This window comes from Mesoplodon bidens (genome assembly GCF_964165515.1).
Source record: "Mesoplodon bidens genome assembly, chromosome: 4".
Classification (NCBI taxonomy): Eukaryota; Metazoa; Chordata; class Mammalia; order Artiodactyla; family Ziphiidae; genus Mesoplodon; species Mesoplodon bidens.
This window is the reverse complement of record NC_138160.1, coordinates 62,571,430-62,595,695: the sequence shown is the minus strand read 5'-3', so window position 1 is coordinate 62,595,695 and position 24,266 is coordinate 62,571,430. Positions and strand designations below refer to the sequence as shown.

Genomic DNA, 24,266 nt, shown 5'->3' with positions numbered 1-24,266 from the left:
AATCACTTAGCTGTACACCTGAAAGTAACCCAACATTGTAAATCAACTATACTCCGATATAAAATAAAAATTAAATTCAAAAAAATTAAAAAGGATCTCAAAAAAATGAAAAGCTGTTTATCAACTGATATTACGAAAAGAATCTGTGATTCAGAGTAGACTTAGTATATTTTATGTTCTCTCTAGAATTTCCTCTAATGATAGAATAAAACTCCTGTAAGCTTTGTAAACATGTCCTTGGAAGAGTTGAACACCTGTTTATCCAGTTACCAAACATCCACTGAGTCTTCCATACACATGGTTTGTGCTGAGGACACACAAAGTGTTCATGCACCCCCACCACACCTGGCCACAAACAGCTGACTTTTTTTTTTTAAGTTACATTTCGTTTACACCTTTAGGCCCAGCTTCTGTCATTAAAGGTAACCATCATAAAGTATAGCAAAATATTCTGTTTGTGGGTAACAAAACAGGAACTGTCTTACCATCCCAAGCATCAAACATGTCTGTTATGAAGTAGTCAATAAAGGAGATCTGGGACTTGGGGATGCTACAGGTATTCCGGTCAAACACTGGCATCACTACAGGTAGCCCCTGTCTCTTCTCTTCATCAGTCTGTAAGAAATAACACAGGGCTGTAGGGCACATAAGGAGCTGTCACAGTAACATCTAGTTTGTCAGAACCACTCTGTGAAAATGGGTCATAATCCAGTTGTATCTGTGAAGAAATTGGCTTTGCAAGGTCCCGAGGCTTATATAAGACAACCACCTGATGAGCTACAGTGACTGGATTCAGGTCTTCTGACTCTCAAATGTGTTATGCTATCTTACAGCCCCTTCTGAAGCACTTATCTCAGGATTTGTACCCTCTTTTCTGAGATCTGTTTTCATGATTGCAAGGTCAAGACTATTTTTAAAGTAACACTAATAATACTAAGTGGCGTTTATACTGAGGGTACAGGAGCGATGGTGTGTTTAAAAACTGCTGACGCCTTAGCATGAATCAAAGAACTGGCGCCAAGCTGTACAAATAGTCATTATATTATTCACTGTCATATGCTTGCAGTTTAAAAAGAAAGCCAGTTTCACTTAAGAATGTCTTCATTAAAGTAAGAATTATTAATCTTATTTAAACTTGACCTTTGAAAATACGTCTTTTTAATATTGTGTGTGACAAAATCGGAAGTACATACAAAGCCCTTGTGCTGCACACCAACGTATTATGGTACTCTGGATGAAAAGCAGTTAGGCAGTTGAGCTGAACTAGCTTTTTTTCATGAAATAGCTATGTTTTACTCCAAAGAATGACAAACTATGAGATTTTTCAGATTGGGGTATTGGTCATGCAATTCTCAAGATATGTGTAAATCTGAGTATTTTGCACCTATGTTTATATGCATAAGGTCATAATTCACTGGGCTGAAATTGAGATCCACATTTATTGGTAGTATGCTGAGCCAGAGGCTGGCTGATCAGAGACCTCATTTGTAACCTGATTTTTAGGTCACATTGTCTTGTGAATATTAGTACTTTCCTTTCTGGGAAAAGGACACCTAAACAGGGAGATTACATTAAAGAACTTAAAAGTGGTTCTTTCCCGTTCCCCATTCACATACTTTGAGAATAACTAGGAGTAGGATTTTCAGTCTGCTCTGTGGGTCCTGGGAAGCCCCGTTAATGGCCTAGTACCAGTTTTTGGCTCAGCTTGCTCATTTCAGGTCAGTCGATTAGGCAGCCTTAAAATAGCCACTGCTGTTCAAGGAGTGGTTTGGGTTTTTTCCCCCTCTCTTTCTGGCAAGCTCAGAACTGCTTGTCCTATTTTTCTTTGATTCATGGGCTCTCTTCCCATCCTTGAAAGTGCACCTAACTTACTGGGTCCTTGGCTGGCCTTTGCCCCTGCCAACCCTCTTAGACATTATCAGCTATTCTTTTACTCTGTCTCAGCGGTACGTTCCAGCCATATAGGCACACAACCCCCCCCCCCGCCCCCCGTCCCCAAATGCATTACTTGTAGCTACTTGTGACATGTTTGTCTTTCTATCACAAATAATAAACATTAGTCCTTAGAGCCTCTTCTTTGAAAGTAGGCCTCTTTTAAATGGCATCTTGTGGTCTACTACATTATTCTCCTTTAATTCCTCTTCACACTGCCAAAGTTGCTGTTTTCCTTATATAAAAATTCTGTTTTTCCTCCCTACTAATTTTGCTTATAACCCTTTGTTCTCCCAGAATTCTCCCAGAATGTCCTTTCCCATTTCTAAATTTTGAAATCCTTCAAAAAAAACAAAAACACCAGCTCTAACACCTTTTCCACAAAGTCCTTTTATCTAGAAAAAAAAAACTTTCTGAACTCTTAGGACTTAACATATACCTCCTTTAGAAGTGTTTTCGTTTTTTTGTTTTTTTTTTTTGCGGTACACAGGCCTCTCACTGTTGGAGAGCACAGGCTCCGGACGCGCAGGCTCAGCGGCCATGGCTCACGGGCCTAGCCGCTCCGCAGCATGTGGGATCTTCCCGGACCAGAGCACGAACCCGTGTCCCCTGCATCGGCAGGCGGACTCTCAACCACTGCGCCACCAGGGAAACCCTTTCATTTGTTTTTAATTTACCAATGTATGGACCTGTTTATGTCTGTCTCCCTCTCCTACTGTATTATGAGCTACCCATGGGCAAAGATGTGTCTTATGTCTATGTTCCCCAGACTGCACTGTGGAGATAGATGATAATCTAGTGAATGAATGGAGGATTTCCCAGTTTTTGTGGAAATTCAGGATCTAAAAATTTGAGGATGAAAAGATACTTCCAAAGGCTCAGTTTATCCCCCTTCCCCTAGAGAGAGTTTAGTCAGTGACCAGCCACATCAGTTAGTCTCTTGAGGGACCAGATTTCTGTTCCAGGCAGGGGTGAGCCATTGCTTTCCAGGGAGGAGTCATTTATTTACTGTGACCCGGGGCCATTCCCAGAAGGGAGGTGGAGCTTCCCTAGAGAGGCAGCACACCTGTGCAAAGTACTCCTCGGAGATCCTTCCGGCCCATTCGATACATAGGTCCAGGGGGCGGCATGGATTGGCCACGTCAGCACACTTAATCATCATGCGCTTAATCAGGATTTGATTTTCAGGAAAGTTCTTCCCAATAGGGTTGCATTCACAGTCACTGCCTTCAATCTGGAAAACAGATGGTCACATCAGGGTTGTTTCAATATGATGGTGAAGCCCACAAGGGCCAGCTGACCAGATATTAGATGGCAGTCACCCAGGCAAACTTAGGCATGAGACTTGATGAAGGAGGCCTTCCCATCCTTAATTCCATATATGATACATTGATATATTCTTGGGGATGGGGAGCAGTCAAACAATACAAACACACAGAGCTTAAAAGGTCAAAGTCCCTATCACCACCCATCCACAACCTCACTTTCATTCTCTTCCCCAGAGGTAGCTGCTACAAAGCAGGGGGTTTTTTTGTTTTGTTTTTAATAATTTGGTATGTAATCTTAAGGAAGGAGAGCTTTTCTCCCAGTTTTATTAGGAAATGTGTAAAAGCACAAATTCCACTTTCTTAATACATTAAAGATGGGGAAATGCCACATACATGTGACCCTTCAATTATTTCTTGATTTCTTTCTACTTTATATGCCTGATAGCTCCCTCTCTCCTGTGACCTTCTGTCCCACCCCCAGTTACCCACCTCCTCCCACTTCGTTCTTTCTCTTAAGGTATGTGTCCACTCATGCTTTCCAGGCTGCTCTTCTGGCTGGGTGGTAGGGAGGGTGAAACATGTGTTGGGGGTACTAGGAGCAGAAAGTGGGCCAGGGCAGGAGCAGGTATGTTCAGCCATGTTAAAAAGACTGGTTGTACACTAATACCTACCTAGTGATGGATGTCAGCGGTCCAGAGCCAAGTGGCCAGGTCTGTGAGTAGGCTTATGTAAATGCGACAACAGGCCGATTATACAAAACCTAGAAGACTACGATTCCCTGATTTCAAAGATACCATAGAACTGACTGTGTAAACATCTAATTAGCTCTCCAGAACTCTGCCAAGCTGAAGGACTGTATGACATTTAAGGATTTTTTTGTTTTGTTTTGGGACTGGACCTATTTATTAAACCATCAATGGGCAGAATTATATTCTGAAGGTTGGTATTTTGCTTACTTACATTGGGAAGATACTGCTTGCTATAGTTACTGCGGTACATAAATCTCAACAGAGTTGGGGGCTTACTTGGATAGATGACCTTCCCAACTCTAAATTCTATGATTCTGTTTAATTTCCCCCTCTTAAATCCCCAGATCCTTGCTCCCATAAGTCCTCTGTGGAAGGAGAGGGTCCTGGCATTGTGCTGTGGAATCCCTGGGGGATGGAACAGAACACAGGTGAGGTGGACACTGTTCCTCCATCCAGGCTGGTCATGTGATGGGTCCTACACAGGTAGTTTCCTTACTGATCATCAAGTTACATCTAAGACAACTACTCCTCATTCATCCACATATGCAACCCTCATACAGGAATGAGTGAAAAGCTTTTCTAACTTTATGGGGCTATGAACAGCTTTACAGTATGAGAGGGCAGTTGATCTCATTTTAAACAGTAAGAGATGCGAACTTATGTCCATGTTCCTAAAACCCAAGGTTGTAGGGACTTAAGGCAGGTCTAAGGTACATCAGTAAATTTTAAAAAGGAGAAAGATTTGTATTTTTGTTTTCAACTAGTCACTCCCAATTTAACTTTCTATAGTCTTTAGATACTGATAGGCTTTTAATGCAAATCAGCAGGATTATAGTTCTTTAAAACATCTAATTTTGAGGTCTTCCAAGAGCTCAAAGAACAGAGAACTAGAAAGGCTCTGAATCCCCTAAAATGCTACTATTTATTCCAGTCTCTGCTGTCTGCAGGCTCCTTTCATCATAGACTTTGGGCCTACTTTTGTCACCGCTGGCTTTATCTCAGTCAGGGCCTTTCTTTCAAGGAGCTCAGAGTTGCTGTGGACACTCTCAGTCTATTCTTGTCCTTAGGGAAAACAAGTGACCAGTACTTTCAGCCTTCTTTACCAACTCCAAGCAAATAACCATCTTGTATTCAAGATGGAGAGAAAATGCTTTGAGGCCAGAGTAGGCTCTAATGGAAATACGTTCTGGTGTATCTTATTACATGGGAAATGCTTACCTCAGCTGCCATTGGCTTGTTGATGCTGTTCACAAATTTGTTCACATGTTCAAAGTGTTTTGTCATCTCTGTTGCTAAAACCATATCGATAATAGCCTGGCGCAGTGTTCGATAATGGTTCCTAAAATAACCAGAAGACAAAGTGCCTCGTTCATATCATGTCCCGAACTAGAACTGTTCTACCATTTCACCACACTTCCCACAATCTAGGAGGAAGCTAGGGGCACAGAGTTAATGAGTGAAGATCACAAAAAAGTTTACCTGCTCATCTTCCTACTAAGCCAGGACTTGGTGACACTATTCCATTTTCCCCAGTGACAGCTGACCTTCATATGATTTATGAGTATTAAAAAAAAAAGAAATAAGTGTCCCAAGGGCACTTATTTCACAAGGTGATTCCCTTCTACCTTCCCTTGGCAATATCAAAACAGTGAGGTGAAAGGAAATGACAAGTTCCTTCCCTACAAGGCTAGTACAGCAACCTGGTGAGCTGTCCCATGGCATTCAGTGCAGACACAGTGATTCTTGTTACAGAGAAGTGTCATTATTTCTTTTGATGATGGCATTGGAAGAAAGTTTTCCAAATAATGAGCAGTTCTCTAGATTGCAATTAGATAGAAGTTGTAATGGAAGGAGCAACAACCCTGCTCAAAATCACCCAGTTCCTATCATCTTTTTCTAACTTCAAGAGCCAGAATGGGGAACTGAATAAAATTGGCTATTGGCAAGAATTCTTCCTATGAAAGTTTTAAAAACAATACTTGATACTGATGAAGCCTTCAGTTGAAGGTGGAATAACTGGTCTCCATATTTTCTCAGGTTTATGGAGACCAAACAGATGGGTTCAGGTTCATGTTGACAAGTCATCCTTGAGGCCTGAGTGAGCTCTGAGCTCCCTGTATACTGCCTTTTCTCAGGGGTCTGCACTCCAGCCTGGCTGGTGCTATGTAGGAAATACTCATAGCTTGATGGCAGGGTGGTGGCTGGCAAGAGGAACTGCTCCTATCTGTTCACATTTGGCCAACTCACCAGAGGGGGAAACCTGCCCCACCCTGTGGACTCCAGGAGCTCTGCTGGGACCGTGGAACACTGTCTCCTCATGAGTTAGGATTTTAAGTGACTGAAAATTGAGCTGGGGAAAGATGGGTAAGGATACATTTTCCTCAGGTTACACCAAAGACAGGATGTCCTTTTGAGAGGATAAAAATACCTGCTATATTTGTTAGTAGTATGATCAATATTTATAGAGTGCTTTGCAGTGTATAAAACATTTTCATGAACTCACTGAAGACCAGATGGAGTTTAAAAAGATGAACAGTCTAAGCGGAGAATGGAGGAGGGCTGGCTGCACATCAAAGAAATCTATGTGGTCAACGTTTGTGTACATCTTTATGATGATGTCCTTGCAGCACCTATGAAACATTTAGCAGGGAGTGCTCGCCTTCTGAAGCAGCTCAGGGTAAAGGCACAGCCGCCAAAGTAGGAGTGAGAGCGACGTGACGCCAGGAGGGAAACCCCAAAGAGGCCGCAGCTGCAGGAGGCCGGAGTCCAGGCCGCTGTTGGCCTTCCCTGAGGGCTTCGACCAGGCCCCACAGGCTGCACAGCAGCTGAGCGCCACCCGCCTCACGGACCCCACCCTGCCTCACATCGCCGACCCAGTCGCCCTGTTGCCAGAATGAGCTGAAGTCTGAAAATTGCTCAGCAGGACCAGGCATAGCACAGGCCTCTTCTCTTGTGGTTTCACTTGCCAAGACCACTATCTTGATAATTCTGAGCTCTTCTCACAAGTGTTCATCCAGGGGCATCTACCCCAGCCATGTGGCTGAAAGGGTCTTGGTGCTCCAGCCTGGTGTCAGGCCTGAGCTGTTGACGTGGGAGAGGTGAGTTCAGGAAACTGGACCACCAGGGACCTCCCAGCCCCACATAGTATCAATCAGTGGGAGTTCTCTCAGAGATCTGCATCTCAACGCTATGACCCAGTTCCACCCAACAGCCAGCAAGCTCCAGTGCTGGATGCCCCATGCCAAACAACTAGTGAGACAGGAATGCAACCCCACTCATTAGCAGAGAGGCTGCCTAAAATCATACTAGGTTCACAGACATCCCAAAACACACCATTGGATGCAGCCTTGCCCACCAGAAAGACAAGATCCAGCCCCACCCACCAGAACACAGGCACCAGTCCCCTCCACCAGGACGCCTACACAAGCCATTGAACCAACCTCACCCACTGGGGGCAGACACCAAAAACAACGGGAGCTATGAACCTGCAGCCTGCACAAAGGAGACCCCAAACAGAGTAAGGTAAACAAAATGAGCAGACAGAAATATGCAGCAGATGAAGGAGCAAGGTAAAAACCCACCAGACCAAACAAATGAAGAGGAAATAGGCAGCCTACCTGAAAAAGAATTCAGAGAAATGACAGTAAAGATCCAAAATCTTGGAAATAGAATGGAGAAAATACAAGAAATGTTTAACAAGGACCTAGAAGAACTAAAGAGCAAACAATGATGAACAACACAATAAATGAAACTTAAAATTCTCTAGAAGGAATCAATAGCAGAATAACTGAGGCAGAAGAACGGATAAGTGACCTGGAGGATAAAATAGTGGAAATAACTACCACAGAGCAGAATAAAGAAAAAAGAGTGAAAAGAATTGAGGACAGTCTCAGAGACCTCTGGGACAACATTAAACGGACCAACATTCGAATTATAGGGGTCCCAGAAGAAGAAGAGAAAAAGAAAGGGTCGGAGAAAATATTTAAAGAGATTGTAGTTGAAAACTTCCCTAACATGGGAAAGGAAATAGTCAATCAAGTCCAGGAAGCACAGAGAATCCCACAGAGGATAAATCCAAGGAGAAATACGCCAAGACACATATTAAACTATCAAAAATTAAATACAAAGAAAAAATGTTACAAGCAACAAGGGAAAAGCAACAAATAACATACAAAGGAATACCCATAAAGTTATCAGCTGATTTTTCAGTGGAAACTCTGCAGGCCAAAAGGGAGTGACAGGATATACTTAAAGTGATAAAAGGGAAAAACCTACAACCAAGATTACTCTACCCAAAAAGGATCTCATTCAGATTAGAGAAATTAAAACCTTTACACACAAGCAAATTTAAGATAATTCAGCACCACCAAGCCAGCTTTACAACAAATGCTAAAGGAACGTCTCTTGGCAGGAAACACAAGAGACGGAAAAGACCTACAAAAACTAACTCAATACAATTAAGAAAATGGTAATAGGAACATAAATATCGATAATTATCTTAAATGTAAATAGATTAAATGCTCCAAGCAAAGGACACAGACTGGCTGAATGGTTACAAAAACAAGACCCATATATATGCTGTCTACAAGAGACCCACTTCAGACCTAGGGACACATAAAGACTGAAAGTGAGGGGATGGAAAAAGATACTCCATGCAAATGGAAATCAAAAGAAAGCTGGAGTAGCAATTCTCATATCAGACAAAAATAGACTTTAAAATACAGACTATTACAAGAGGCAAAGAAGGACACTGCATAATGATGAAGGGATCAATCCAAGAAGAAAATATAACAGTTGTAAATATTTATGCACCCAAAATAGGAGCACCTCAATATATAAGGCAAATGCTAACAGCCATAGAAGGGTAACTTTAATGGGGACTTTAATGCCCCACTTTCACCAATGGACAGATCATCCAAAATGAAAGTAAGGAAACACAAGCTTTAAATGATACATTAAACAAGATGGACTTAATTGATATTTATAGGACATTCCACCCAAAACCAACAGAATACACTTTCTTCTCAAGTGCTCATGGAATAAATATTCCCCAGGATAGATCATATCTTGGGTCACAAATCAAGCCTTGGTAAATTTAAGAAAATTGAAATCTAATCAAGTATCTTTTCTGACTGCAATGCTATGAGACTAGATATCAATTATAGAAAAATTGTAAAAGATACAAACACTTGGAGGCTAAACAATATGCTACTAAATAAACAAGAGATCACTGAGGAAATCAAAAAATACCTAGAAACAAATGACAATGAAAACACAATGACCCAAAACCTATGGGATGCAGCAAAAGCAGTTCTAAGAGGGAAGTTTATAACAATACAATCCTACCTCAAGAAACAAATTCTCAAATAAACAACCTAACCTTACACCTAAAGCAATTAGAGAAACAAGAACAAAAGAACCCCCAAAGTTAGCAGAAGGAAAGAAATCATAAAGATCGGATCAGAAATAAATGAAAAAGAAATGAAGGAGATGATAGCAAAGATCAATAAAACTAAAGGCTGGTTTTTTGAGAAGATAAAATTGATAAACCATTAGCCAGACTTACCAAGAAAAAAAGGGAGAAGACTCAAATCAACAAAATTAGAAATGAAAAAGAAGTAACAACTGACTGCAGAAATACAAAGAATCATGATAGATTACTACAAGCAACTATATGCTAATAAAATGGACAACCTGGAAGCAATAGACAAATTCTTAGGAAAGCACAACCTTCCGAGACTGAACGATGAAGAAATAGAAAATATAAACAGACCAATCACAAGCCCTGACACTGAAACTGTGCTAAAAAATCTTCCAACGAACAAAAGCCCAGAACCAGATGGCTTCACAGGCCAATTCCGTCAAACATTTAGAGAAGAGCTAACACCTGTCCTCAAACTCTTCCAAAATATAGCAGAGGGAGGAACACTCCCAAACTCATTCGACAAGGCCAGTATCACCCTGATACCAAAACCAGACAAAGATGTCACAAAAAAAGAAAACTACAGGCCAGTATCACTGAGGAACATAGATGCAAAAATTCTCAACAAAATACTAGCAAACAGAATCCAAAAGCACATTAAGAGGATCATACACCATGATCAAGTGGGGTTTATCACAGGAATGCAAGGATTCTTCAGTATACGCAAATCAGTCAATGTGGTATACCATATTAACAAATTGAAGGATAAAACTCATATGATCATCTCAATAGATGCAGGAAAAGCTTTTGACAAAATTCAACACTGATTTATGATAAAAACACTCCAGAAAGTAGGCATAGAGGGAACCTACCTCAACATAATAAAGGACATATATGAAAGACCCACAGCCAACATCGTTCTCAATGGTGAAAAACTGAAACCATTTCCACTAAGATCAGGAACAAGACAAGGTTGCCCACCTTCACCACTCTTATTCCACATAGTTTTAGAAGTTTTAGCCATGGCAATCAGAGAATAAAAAGAAATAAAAGGAATCCAAATTGGAAAAGAAGGAGTAAAACTGTCACAGTTTGCAGATGACATGATACCTACCATACACAGAGAATCCTAAAGATGCTACCAGAAAACTATAGGTAATGAATGATTTGGTAAAGTAGCAGGATACAAAATTAATGCACAGAAGTCTCTTGCATTCTTATACACTAATGATGAGAAATCGAAAGAGAAATTAAGGAAACACTCCCATTTACCATTGCAACAAAAAGAAAATACTTAGGAGTAAACCCACCTAAGGAGACAAAAGACCTTTATGAAGAAAACTATAAGACACTGATGAAAGAAATTAAAGATGATACAAACAGATGGAGAGATATACCATGTTCTTGGATTGGAAGAATCAACATGGTGAAAATGACTATACTACCCAAAGCAATCTACAGATTCAATGCAATGCCTATCAAACTACCAATGGCATTTTTCACAGAACTAGAACAAAAAATTGCACAATTTGTATGGAAACACAAAAGACCTCGAACAGCCAAAGCAATCTTGAGAAAGAAAAATGGAGCTTGAAGAATCAGGCTCCCTACTTCAGACTATACTACAAAGCTACAGTAATCGAGACAGTATGGTACTGGCACAAAAACAGAAATGTAGATCAATGGACCAGGATCGAAAGCCCAGAGAGAAACCCACGCACATATGGTCACCTTATCTTTGATAAAGGAGGCAAGAATATACAGTGGAGAAAAGACAGCCTCTTCAAGAAGTGGTGCTGGGAAAACTGGACAGCTACACATAAAAGAATGAAATTAGAACACTTCCTAACAGCATACAGAAAAACTCAAAATGGATTAAAGACCTAAATGTAAGGCCAGACACTATACAACTCTTAGAGAAAACAGGCAGAACACTATGACATAAATCACAGCAAGATCCTTTTTGACCTACCTCCTAGAGAAATGAAAATAAAAATAAATGGGACCTAATGAAACTTAAAAGCTTTTGCACAGAAAGGGAAACCATAAACAAGATGAAAAGAGAACCCTCAGAATGGAAGAAAAAGTTGCAAGCGAAGCAACTGACAAAGGATTAATCTCCAAAATATACAAGCAGCTCATGCAGCTCAATATCAAAAAACAAACAACCCATTCCAAAAATGGGCATTAGACCTAAATAGACATTTCTCCAATGATGTACAGATTGCCAACAAACACATGAGAGGATGCTCAACATCACTAATGATTAGTAAAATGCAAATCAAAACTACAATAAGGTATCGCCTCACACCAGTCAGAATGGCCATCATCAAAAAATCTAGAAACAATAAATGCTGGAGAGGGTGTGGAGAAAAGGGAACCCTCTTGCACTGTTGGTGGGAATGTAAATTGATATGGCCACTATGGAGAACAGTATGGAGGTTCCTTAAAAAACTAAAAATAGAATTACCATATGACCCAGCAACCCCACTACTGGGCATATACCCAGAGAAAACCATAATTCAAAATGAGACGTACCACAATGTTCATTGCAGTACTATTTACAATAGCCAGGACATGGAAGGAACTTAAGTGTCCATCGACAGACGAATGGATAAAGAAGATGTGGCACATATATACAATGGAATATTACTCAGCCATAAAAAGAAATGAAATTGAGTTATTTGTAGTGAGCTGGATCGACCTAGAGTCTGTCATATACTGTGAAGTAAGTCAGAAAGAGAAAAACAAATACCGTATGCTAACACATACATATGGAATCTAAAATAAAATTTAAAAAAGAGGTCATGAAGAACCTAGCGGCAAGACGGGAATAAAGATGCAGACCTACTAGAGAATGGACTTGAGGACACTGGGAGGAGGAAGGGGAAGCTGAGATGTAGTGAGAGAGTGCCATGGACATATATACACTACAAAACGTAAAATAGATAGCTAGTGGGAAGCAGCCGCATAGCACAGGGAGATCAGCTCGGTGCTTTGTGACCACCTGGAGGGGTGGGATAGGGAGGGTGGAAGGGAGTCGCAAGAGGGAGGAGATATGGGGATATATGTAGACATATAGCTGATTCACTTTGTTATATAGCAGAAAGTAACAACATTGTAAAGCAATTATACTCCAAGAAAGATGTTTAAAAAAAAGATGAACAGTCTAAAAAGTACAGTTCAGTTTATAAGGTTATTATTTTACTGTCTGATAGAATGGTACAGCCTTCCCCCTAAGAGGAAGCTAAGTACTTGGAGAAGTTAGGGAAAACTGAGTTTCCCACTTACATTTTACAAACCTGAGCACAAGAGCCCGAGCACACAAACCTGTCAATATTCTTGAGAATGTTGCATTTGCTGTCCTTGACCGTGAGCTGGAAGGCCAGGGCTGTGTGGTGACTCTCCAAGACAGCAGTGTCATTATAGAGCACGGCGAGTTCACTGCCTGCGTTGCACAGGAAAGAGTTGGTCCTTCCTGGGTGATCCACGTCATGGACTGTGGCAGCAATCAGGGCAGCCACCTCATCTAGCTGATCGAGGCTTCCCTGGGGTCAGGGGGAGGCAAGGTTGAGCATTACCCACTGGATGTAGGAGACCTACACTCATCCCTGTCTCTCTGGAGGGGATGAGCCAGGGGGTCCTTCTCTGACTTCCTAGAAGTTAAGAGACCACCTAGGGTATATCACATCACCTTGCCGTACTGTGGATTATCTGGAGGGAAATAGAAATCTGAGTAGCAGTTATAATGGATACCTGAATTCTTTCTCCAGAGTTCATTCACTCTAGTTCTTCTGCAGGAGGATGCCAAACAGGCCTTTTCAAATGTATGCTGTGTGGCATATTGCCATGACTCTCTTCTGTGAGTGGATAGAGAAGAAAGTGGCCTAGGATCACAAGTGTTACTTTATTTGCCTACTTCTGAAAAGATTTTGAGGGTATGGCAGTAAATGGCACAGATACAATAAAACTTTTCACACAAAAATAAAAGGATTACAGCCAAGCAACACAAGAGGATCAAGGGCAAGAAGAATTTTCCCAGGAAAACTGAGGGTAAGGGGGCTCTTACAGTGAAGAACACAATTCAGCTCTGGGCTAGCAGGTGGGAAAGGCTAAAAGGGAGACCCTCTTTCTAACGCTCTCATTATGTAGTTAAAGAACACAAACCAGAGCATCAGGGGATACAAATGTTTTTTCAGCTCACAGCTTTAGGAGGAAGTTGTCAAATGGGCTACTGTTATATAAGAGACACTGTATTTTATGAATTCATTCCTTTAGTTATCACTTATTGGATGCTTACTGGGTGCCAGTTGTCATGCAGAGTGCTGGAGTTAGTGATGAATTATACTGGCATAGCCTGCACTAATGGAGTTGGTACTTTACTGGAGAAGGCACAAATAAGGAAACCCACAAACACAATTAACTTACTGTGAGATGGGTTAAGAAGGGAAGTACAGGTGGTTTGAGAGAGTAACCATGAGGCTTGATCTAGTTTAGGGCAGTGCTGTCCGTTCAACTTTTGTGTGGTGATGGAAATGTCTGTATGTGGGCTGTCCAAGATAGTAATCCCTAGTCACTCACAGCTCCTGGACACTTGAAATGTGCATGCTTGAACTGAATGTTTCATTTTATTTAATTTTAATTAAATGTAAATAGCCACATGTGGCAAATGGCTACTTATGGACAATGCAGGTCCAGAGGGTGGGCAAGAATGGGTTCTCTAAGTAAGTGATTTTTATGCTGGAACCTGAAGGATAAGCAGGAATTAGCCAGGCAAAAAATGGCAAGGGAGAGAAATCCAGGCAGGAAGATCAGCCTATATGATGCTCCTGACGTGAAACAAACGAAGTGGCTTATTCAGGAAACTTAAAGAGCATCACTGTGGCTGAAGGGTAGTGAGTGAGAGGGAAACTGGTCCCCAGGATGAGGCTGGAGGGGTGGGCATAATTTTTGGTTTTCCTGAGTTGCTTTCCTAGGCTGTGGGAGAAAAAATTGCAAACTGCTTCTCAGATGCTAATAGGTAAGGAACAGTGAATCTCAAGCTCAGCCCTGAAAACTTTCCTGAAAGCTGTCCCTACCAGAAGGAAGCCGTTTCCATTTCCAATCCTGACCTCCTGGAGCTGGTGGGCAATCCTGGCTTGCCTCTAGTCCATGTGAACCGGTTTCCTGAGGGGGGACAGCAGTTGCTGCCATTCTTTTCAGCTCTCCTCAGAGACCGATATTGTAATGCCCAGGGCAAGCAAACATGCCTAGCCCCCTTTTGCTGCTGGTTAGGAGAGCCCATGGTAACCCACAGGTACAGTCAGAATCCAGAGCTGCCCTGACTTGGCCTCCACACTCACTGATTCTCCCTGTGCAGTGAGGACCCATGAGGGCCAAACTTTGGGCCTCCAGCTAGTGCTCTTGGAGTATGTTCAATCTTGTTTGGAGTACGGGGCCAATTTATTTTTAAATTCTTCAATGACATAGATTCAAGTAAGTGGAATAGACAACAAATAGCATTAGACAAGACATGTCTTTCCTTCCAACTTACACTGATTTAGACCTGGCACTTTTACAAAGATACCAATAAAGGGCCATGCCCTGCAGTTTGGGTGGGCACTGTCTAATAATGCAATGTCTGATAAGAAATGCAGGGAGGCAGAGAAGGAAGACCGGGCTGCTCACTAGCAGATGGGAGACGCAAGGCTCTTCCCACGGCAGGGAGGGACTGTCTGTGGAAGAAAACTTCCCCACCAAACCCACGGCAGGAGAAGTTCCCCAAAGCCTTGGAGGTGCAGACACTTCTGTATAGTTTTTTCCTCCTTTAACCAGCAGGAATAGATTCGGATCACACTGAAGCAGACTGGCCAGAATGGACTCCATTCTAGATTAGCCTTTCACACAGTTCCTTTTCTAGGACAAATAGTCACTCACTCAGAGAATAACAAAAGAATTCTGGCTATCCTGATCTCTCCACTTGCAGTGGTTCTTGGGAACTGGTAAGAGTGGGAAGGGGATAGGGTGTGCAACAAATTGAAGGGGAATGTCAGCTCTGGGCATGTTATCTATATGGCTGGGTTGAGGATGTGGAGCTATGCCATAGTGACATTAAGAATTTTAGCCTTATAAAGAAATGAGGGTGACAGATGACAGAAACATTTTTCTGACTCTCTTTGTCAGCGGCAGCAGGTCTGGTGAAAGACACCTCAGGAATAAATCCCACTCAAAGTGCCTCAGGGTGGACTAACCAGTGATCTTGGGCTGCTACTAAACCTCTGACCTCAGGAGTCCCTTCCAGCCCAATTCTCCAGGGTTCTTTGCAGCTCTAAATTTTCTGATTCTTTGGCCTCTTAGAAAATGTCTTTTGGATTACAAGCATATTGTATCTAGTCTTAGACTTGTTTGTATTGCTGCTATTTGAGAATTCAGTCAGACTCTGAATGTGCTAGCAGAACAAACAATTTAAAGAAAATTTCTTATTTTAGGGGAGGGAGATAATAAAGTGACTAGGCATTCCGTAACTTATCAAGCATTTCATCTATAGTTTTCTAGAGTGCTTCTGCTTAAGTGGGGTTCATCCTTAACTCAAGGCTGCAGTGCCTATAGGTCACTTTGGTCTCAGCGTTCATGCCCAGGCAGGTCCTGTCCTCATTTGGCAGTGTGCAACCTAAGCTGTATAATATCTCATGTAATGTAAAATGGAGGAATGTGAACCTGGAGTAGGAATCTGGAAGTATCTTAGCTCCTCAAAGAAAAGCGCTATAGAAACATAGGCTGTTATCACCTGTGATATCACCTTTTTTAAAAGTAGGAGACAAAAATCTTCAAAACCATCATTCTTGAATGACACTCTGCTTTCTTGCTGATGAAAGTAAATGCCAGGATCAGTCTTTGGCAAAACCGAGAAGGGACCATTCCCCCTCCCCATTTTGGTGCCATTTCTGCTCTGTCTACCTATCCCACTACCACTCATCTCCTAAGTAGCTAGGGTCTTAAGACTAAGTCGGAAAATGATTGAATGTTAAGCATTTGCAGATTGATGTGAACCTGTCTATACAGCACTTGTCCCAAGGGTATCTATATTCTAAGCTTCACTTCTAATTGTAGCAAAGGAATTACAAGCTTCACTGTGAAAGTGATGGTAGTTGGGGAAGAGGGGAGATGGGGATCTCTTGCCAGCTATATGTGGGGTATACATAGGACTGCCCTACAAATCAGCACCTGTAAATGACAGTATTGACTTCTAAGACTAAGGAACTTGGAACTCTTGCAGAATTATACAAGTCATTAATATACAGATATACACATTCATACCTACACAAAACACACATATATATGTATGTAAATCAGTAGGATGCTGAATGGCTCACTACTGTCTGGATTGTAATATACCAATGACAAAATTCTGATCCTAAAATTTAACCTCCAGACCTAGTAACCATTTGCTATAATAAGTTCTGTCCTCTAACCCAGTATCACAAAGGGCTCCTAGTGAACATTTGGAGAATGGGTTCATGGATCAGCCAGACATGTAAAAGAGTCTCTACAGTGGCATAAATTATTATTTTAAGCATTTGTGGGAAGGGAGGGCTAGGAGAAAATGCCATGTCTTTACAATACCAAAAGGACCAGTCAGTTTGGTAGCTCAAAAACTCTGTCAAAATTGGTTCCAAAATAGTTGTTTGCCTAACATATTTATTAAGATTGAGTTCTTAGATCTCTAAAATCTATGCAGGTAACTAGATTGTGATATCAAAATTCTACCTTCACTCTTTCTTTTCCAAGGAAGAAGGCAGTGGCGTGCAGGACATCAGCGGCATGAGTGGAGTTGTGGTAAGCATTGGAGGAGTGGTAGTTGGATTCAATCACTTGGAGCCAGGCCCGAAGGGTAGTTTCAGAACAGTGTAAAAATTCACATACTCCAAACCGGGAAAAGACTTTTAAGCCCAGGTAAACCAATGGCCTGGAAAACAGGGGAAAAAAAACTCTGATTCATTGTATTCACTGCTCCAGAAGCTGCTTTCTTTGAAGCTACTGGGAAATTGAGTCATTTTTTTCCTGATGCTTCATAGGCACAGGGGTATAAAAATATGTCCTCTCCAAATTAGAAGGTGATAGAGCATCTCCTCCTCACCAGCCACTTCTTTAAAAGTAGGTGCCTCATGGTGGTTAATCCAAATGACTTCTAGACTGTCTTAAGTCATCTGCCCTTCAGTGGCTCTAACAACCAAGAGAGAGGTCCCTGACAGTCCCTCTCTGTCTCTGCTTCCACGTAAGCTTTGCACTTCCTGTGTCCCCTGAGGAAGTTACTGAGCTTAAGGACAAAAGGAATGGCTTGTGTGGGTTCAGCAAAGTCATGTCATTTAGAATTACGTTACTTACTTATAGTTATCATTCATATTCAACACCCCTGGAAGAAAATGGACTTCTATAATAGAAGAGGACTTTCTGTGTTATCTAATCTTTCCCCTGCCTATAGGATGGATCAAAAGAAAAGTCTACAGTGCTCTCAAACTCATTTTGTAAGGTGGGACTTCAACAAGTTTGGGGCTGAGAATACTTAGAAGTCTTGGCTCACTGGCGCAAAGGAATGACCTGGGTAGATCTGAAGAAGACACTCAGTATTTCTTCATCCTGGGTATCACCAGGCTGATCCCACATCTTACCCGCTAATACTCTCTTCTCCATAAAGGAGCTCGCTCAAGGGGCTACAGTCTCTCTGCACATTTGACACTCCTCCAGCATGGCATGAAAAGCAGAACCTGGGAGGTCACTTGTGGCAAGGACTCACATCTCCCTCAAAGTTTCCAGATGTGAAAGTCTTGAGTGTGTCCATCAATCCTCCCCCTGCCTACAGCCAGAGAAGCCACATACCTTTTATGTGTCACAGCTTCCAATTCAAAGATGTTGAACTCCCAGCTTTCCTCATTATCAAGTAATTGAGCGATAGAAGGGGGGACATCGTTGATGGTTACTGGCATCCCAAGGTGACTGTGACTCTGGGGCACATCTGAGCAAACAGATGGGGCAGGAGGGGTGGGTAATTGTGGAATCTTGAGTGCTGCTGAGCATTTGTCATCTTCATGGTTGCTACTAAAAAGAAAGTCTTAAACTTCCAGGGGTAAGATTTTCCCTTCAGGGTTCTCTTACATTATTAAACGTCAGGACTCCCCAATAGAAAAATAATTCAGTTTAACTGTTTAAATATAGAGAGATTTGCAATTCTTATTCTGACAGCGCTCACAGAAGTAATTTATATTAGGAGACCTGGTTTCAAATGTAGACCATAGAGATGCTTAAACTCCAATGAGTCGAATAGGAAGTATCACCAAGGCCCTTCCCAAACAATAATCACAACACTGAGGGAGACAAAAGACCAGAGACAGGTTATCAGTAACAAGTGGATAGAGGACAACTTACTCTTAGTGAACACATACTCGTTTCCTGACAACCTTCTCAAGCCATCCTGGAATAAAGAAAGATGCTATGAGAAGCATGCTTTATATGCCATTATCGTTACTCTCTCATTTCTTTTATTAGCCAAAGAGATTTGAATCCTGAATAACCCAGTCAATCTGGAACTCCAGCTTGAAGCTCAAAATCAAGTGGGAACAATAGCTACAAAACAGTGGATACTCTCCTTTCCAAGGCTGTTAGCCCCAGGAGATGGAGAATTGAGAATTAAGTGGCTATGACTGCATTCAGGTCTCACACCTGAGCAGTGAGTTAGCTCTGTTCTCATGCCATCTTTCTCTTGTTGCATTTTGAAGCCACATAATGAAATCACAGAAGTGATCTTGCTTCGGGTGCATGTTAATTTGAAAGGACCACAATTACCCTCACAAGGACTGTGTTATTCTTGTGTTCTTAGATTTGCATCCTGGGGAGCCAAAGCCATGGGCCACATCTGGGGGATGATTTAATGTAAAGCCTTTAAAAGGTGGGGCTAATTTTTGACTAACATCTAAATTAACTTTTTTTCCAGCTGTAGTTTCTGTCTTATAACATGAGCTTCACTGTTAGCCTTTAAAGGAAGTTTCTGGATTTGAGGTCTTTGGAAGGGCAGCATAAGGGAGTGAACAGAATTTCGATGTCCTGCCATTTACTAGGCTCTTGAACTTTAGTCCCCAGATGTTCTTGCATCTCATTTTCCTGCCCTCTACCTTCTACCCCCGAGTACCTAATTATTTAGACCTCTGCTTAAAAGCCATTTGTAATTGCTTATTTGTCATCCTCAGAAAGTATGTGCTAAGGTTTAAAGTATTAATGAAGGGCTCTCCTGAAGTCACTCTCTGGATCTTTAGGCCAAGAGCTTAATTTTCAAAACTGGATAAATAGATAAGTAACAATGGCCGTAACTGTCCTGCCTCTAAGGCAGGTATCACAAGGAACTCCTCTGATCTTAATCTTTCTTTCTTCTCTTCCCTAATGCTACATTAAAAAGGTGGAATCTTGTACTGGTTCCTCACAGCATTACCTGGAGAGGAAGCCCAACATGGTATGGCAGCAGGGGAAAGGAGGGCAGATAACTTGTTCTAGGAACCAGAAAGGTTCTGCAACTCTGCAGTGGCCAGCCTCCTGACAGACCCTTGGCAGTGTTCTGTTTTTTTTTAAATTGCAGTATTGTTGATTTACAATGTTGTGTTAGTTACAGGTACATAGCGAAGTGATTTGGAGATGGAGATATATATATATATATATATATATATATATATATATATATATATTCCTTTTCAGATTCTTTTCCATTATAGGTTATTACAAGATATTGAATATAGTTCCCTGTGCTATACAGTAGGTTCTTGTTGTTTATCTATTTTATATATAGTAGTGTATATCTGTTAATCCCAAACTCCTAATTTATCCACCCTCCCCCCAACATTTCCCCTTTGGTAACCATAAGTTTGTTTTCTATGTCTGTGAGTCTATTTTTGTTTTGTAAATAAGTTCATTTGTATCACTTTTTTTTTTTGGGGTTTTTTTTTTTTTTTTTGCGGTATGCAGGCCTCTCACTGTTGTGGCCTCTCCCGTTGTGGAGCGCAGGCTCAGCGGCCATGGCTCACGGGCCCAGCCGCTCCGCGGCATATGGGATCCTCCCGGACCGGGGCACGAACCCGTATCCCCTGCATCGGCAGGCGGACTCTCAACCACTGCGCCACCAGGGAGGCCCTGTATCACTTTTTAAGATTCCACATATAAGTGATATCATATTTGTCTTTCTCTGTCTGACTTACTTCACTTAGTATGATTATCTCTAAGCCCATTCATGTTGCTGCAGATGGCAAACACACACACACCTTGCCAGTGTTCTTTAGAACTAAAGTCTACACTGCATTGGGATGGGGCAACCAAGGCCAGCCGAGGGGCTCAAAAGGATCAGGAGGTCATTCAAATTACAGGCTCACAAGAAACCTTTAGTAGGAACAAGGAGGATGGACCAGAAAGCCAGTCAACACTCAGCATTTGGTGGCAGGGCTAGACAGAAAACTTCAAAGTAAAACTCTTCGATGACTCTTGGACTTTGTTTTTCTCCCAAAGAATTCTTCCAGTTTCAGTCTCCAATAGGGAGCACAAATGAATAATTTCAATTTTCTCATTTTTCTTCACTTGCTGATAGATTATGATTACAGCCAAATAGATCACAGCAAAAACACTAGAACAGGATGACTCCCTAGAAATAAGCTACTTTTAGTGGTTACAAATGGTGGTATTGGAGTGCCAGCAGGGGGCGGCTCCTCCTCCCCTCCGCATACTGAGCCACAGCAGCTCCCCTCTGCTTTTATTGATTATAAAGGGAACTCTGTATAGAGGTTTTATTTAAAGAAAGAATTCTACAGCTAAGATTTTGGAAACTAGTGCTGTCATCTAAGCACCAATGCTTTCATTATATAAAGAGCCTGAGGTCCAAGGAAGCCTAGCCATAACCCTCGATGGAATACTATACCAGGTCAAGGGGAAGAAGTACAAAAGGGCTCCATTGTGATACTTAGCCTTCAATCAACTGTCTATTTACTCCTTACTGTAGTACAAATTCAGAGGACAGATTAGTCATTTGTGCTCCTGCAGCTGCTTCTGGTGATGCTGATGTTAGCCCACACAGCAGGTATTTCTATACCTATAGGTAACAGTTTATATGTTACATGGTATATGTTCTCTGGAGTGCACTTAACATTGTCCTGCATTTCTGGTTTTTCCTCATCACTCACAGTCATCAGGCCTCCCACGAGATCACTGGTGTGGGGATCTTCATCTTTGGTACCCAGCTGAGGGGAGTACAGTTCTGTGGTCCGTAAAATTTCTAAAACTCTGTCCAAGGCTTCTGCTACTGTGACAGGACTGTTTTCTTGGGCTGCATTGATTATATTTATAACCTAAGGAAGTAAAGAGAAAGAATCAATTTGAGGACATTAGGATTCTTCTTCTCAAAACTCACTCATGTGCCTAGAATCCAAAAGAAATCAGAAGATAACACATCTTATTGTTCAAAATGACCAGTGCTTTCACGGCACCACTCTCTTTATACTGAAGCATGCTTCTCATCCCACCCTATCCCGGTGTTTCTCTTACTTCAGTGACCACATTTTCTCAGGCTCCTTTGCTGATCCTTCTCCTTTATCTCTCTTCTACAGGTTGCAGTTCCTCAGAGACTAGTGCTGGGCCTTCCTCTCACTCCACAGTCCTTTCAGAGATGAGCTCTTTCATTTCCATGACTTTGGACACATACGATCCACATGCCCAGGACTCTCAAATTCATATCCCAGCCCTGAACTCCTTTTTGACTTTCAGATTTATATTCAGTTGCCTGCCTGACATATCTATTGGAATATCTTACTTACATATCCAAAACTAAACTCACAGCCTTGCTCTCCTCTTCCCAAAGCAAGCAAGTAAACCTAACAGAAAATGAAAGACAAGAGCTGTACCCGTCTGGTTTCTACATTGCCGTGGAAAAACCACTTCTATTAATCTTGTGCTCAAACCAAAACCCTGGGAGGCCCTGGTTGACATACACTTTCCCTCAATTCTCTCCCTACCTGACAGTATAATTCGTCATCAAGACGAATTGAATTTACCCCCAAATATTTCCTGATCTACTCATTTCTCTCCACCTCCACTGCTGTAATTCTAGGACAGCTAACACAGTTTCTTGCTTAGAATTCTGGAAAAGGTCCCTAACTGTCCTCTTTCACCCTTGCCATCTCCAGTCCATTCTCTGCATGGCAGCTTGGTGTTATTTTCAATAAACGTATCTGGTCATGTCACTCCCCTACTTTAAACTCTTCAGTGGTTTCCATTGCACGTGAACTAAAATATAAACTTATTACAGCTCTATTGGCCAGAATGAACTGAGCCCCACACAACTCCATGTCACCATTTCTCCCCTCTGCTCTCCGAGCTCCAGTCACACCTGACTTGCTTTCAGGTCCTCAGTTGCTCCATTCCCTCCTTTTCCCACCTCAGTGCTCATGCCTTACTGTGCCTGCTGCCTAGAATCCTCTTCTCCTAACATCTTTGTATCCTTCAGGTCTTACTTCAAACATTACTTCCTCTACAGAGAGACCCTCCCTGACCACCCCTCTCACCCAACCAAACTAGGGCCCTAACCTAATTTTCCCTCATAGAAACCCGTTGTTTTCCTTTATGGCAGTTATTGCAATTTATAACTACGTATTTATTATGTGTTTATTTGTTTAATATCTGTTTCCTTTACTAGACTGTAAACTCCATGATATAGGTAATAGTATGCCATTCATCACTTTATCTCCAGAATATAGCCTAGTGTTCAGTGGCCCTGATTGCAGAGTAGGGGCAGCAGCTGCTACTCACCTTTGTGATGGGAGCCTCGATGGTCATGGAATGGATCCTTGCCATGGATGGATAGCGACGATTCTGTAGGCTTGGTGCTGGAGAGAAGTCAAGAAAGTTATATCTGGTTCTGGTGGCTCAGCTGCGCTTAAGTGCAGCAAAGGAACCCTGCACGGACTTGGGGGCCTGATTTCCACAGGACTACTGTCCTCCACTGCTCCCCATAAAGCAATGAATTCACCCATCTCTTAGTCCTAAAAGGCTGAGAGCTCAGCCACTACTTGCCAAGGACTGGAAAGGGTGGTCTGGCCTGGAACATTGATGACAGGAAGGCTTTATGAGTCTCAGGTCCACGGGGATTTCAGAGAAGGTTGATGGGATCCGGAGGCCTCATCCCAACAGCCTAATGATCCCCCAGGAGTTACTTTCCCGTAAGTCACTAAGGCCCAACTTGGGCAGTTCCGTCACTTTCAGTCCTCAGCCACAGGCCGGGTAACTGGATGACTGCAGTGTAGGAGGGGAGGCACGATCCGTGGCCAGGGTGGGGTGGGCAGAAGAATGAGCCCCTCTCAGTCTGAGTTAGGGCCAGGCACTCCAGGCACTCCTAAGACTTTAGGTTCTTAGCACCAGGAGCCCACGGTGGGTCTAGCTCTCATCTGTAAAAACTGAGCTTATCCCGTTGAAATTCCTTCACCCATTATCCTCTCCATCTAAAATGTCCTATCTTTACATGTGGTTCAAAATCCAAAAGGTAGAAGCTTTATTTTAAAAGCATTGTTCTCATCAGATCTTCCTACCCCTCCCTGAGAGGCAGGCAGGAGGGAACAGAACTCGCATGTTATAGATCTGATAACTTAACGTAGCCGATGTCAGCAGAGCCTGCCTGCCGGTCAGCCATCTTTGTAGCCATCTCCACTGCCAGAGCAGCCACCATTGCTGCCCTGCTATACTCTTCAGCCTTCACTTCTCCCATGCTCTGGAGAGATAATGGATGATCCATCTCAAACTCCATTCTGAAAACTGAACTAATCCAGTTGAAATGCCCTCATCCATGATCCTCTAAAATGGATACCCTCTTCATCTATCTACACCCTCAACCCATCGGGA

At 42.1% G+C, this 24,266-nt stretch overlaps 1 protein-coding gene across 7 annotated transcripts in view; it reads right to left on the bottom strand.

Annotated features, from left to right (window-relative positions):
• PDE8B (phosphodiesterase 8B) overlaps positions 1–24,266 on the bottom strand; it is a gene marked incomplete at its 5' end in the record, with an annotated part of 379,999 nt that overhangs the window by 5,060 nt on the left and 350,673 nt on the right. For all 7 annotated transcript variants that reach the window (XM_081233022.1, XM_081233024.1, XM_081233025.1 and 4 more), the window contains 9 exons: positions 486–615; positions 2,999–3,166; positions 5,168–5,288; positions 12,702–12,919; positions 17,118–17,316; positions 18,228–18,363; positions 18,774–18,819; positions 21,560–21,724; positions 23,181–23,257. In XM_081233022.1, the coding sequence (XP_081089148.1) occupies positions 486–615; positions 2,999–3,166; positions 5,168–5,288; positions 12,702–12,919; positions 17,118–17,316; positions 18,228–18,363; positions 18,774–18,819; positions 21,560–21,724; positions 23,181–23,257 (1,260 nt within the window). The remainder of the gene's footprint in view (positions 1–485; positions 616–2,998; positions 3,167–5,167; positions 5,289–12,701; positions 12,920–17,117; positions 17,317–18,227; positions 18,364–18,773; positions 18,820–21,559; positions 21,725–23,180; positions 23,258–24,266) is intronic.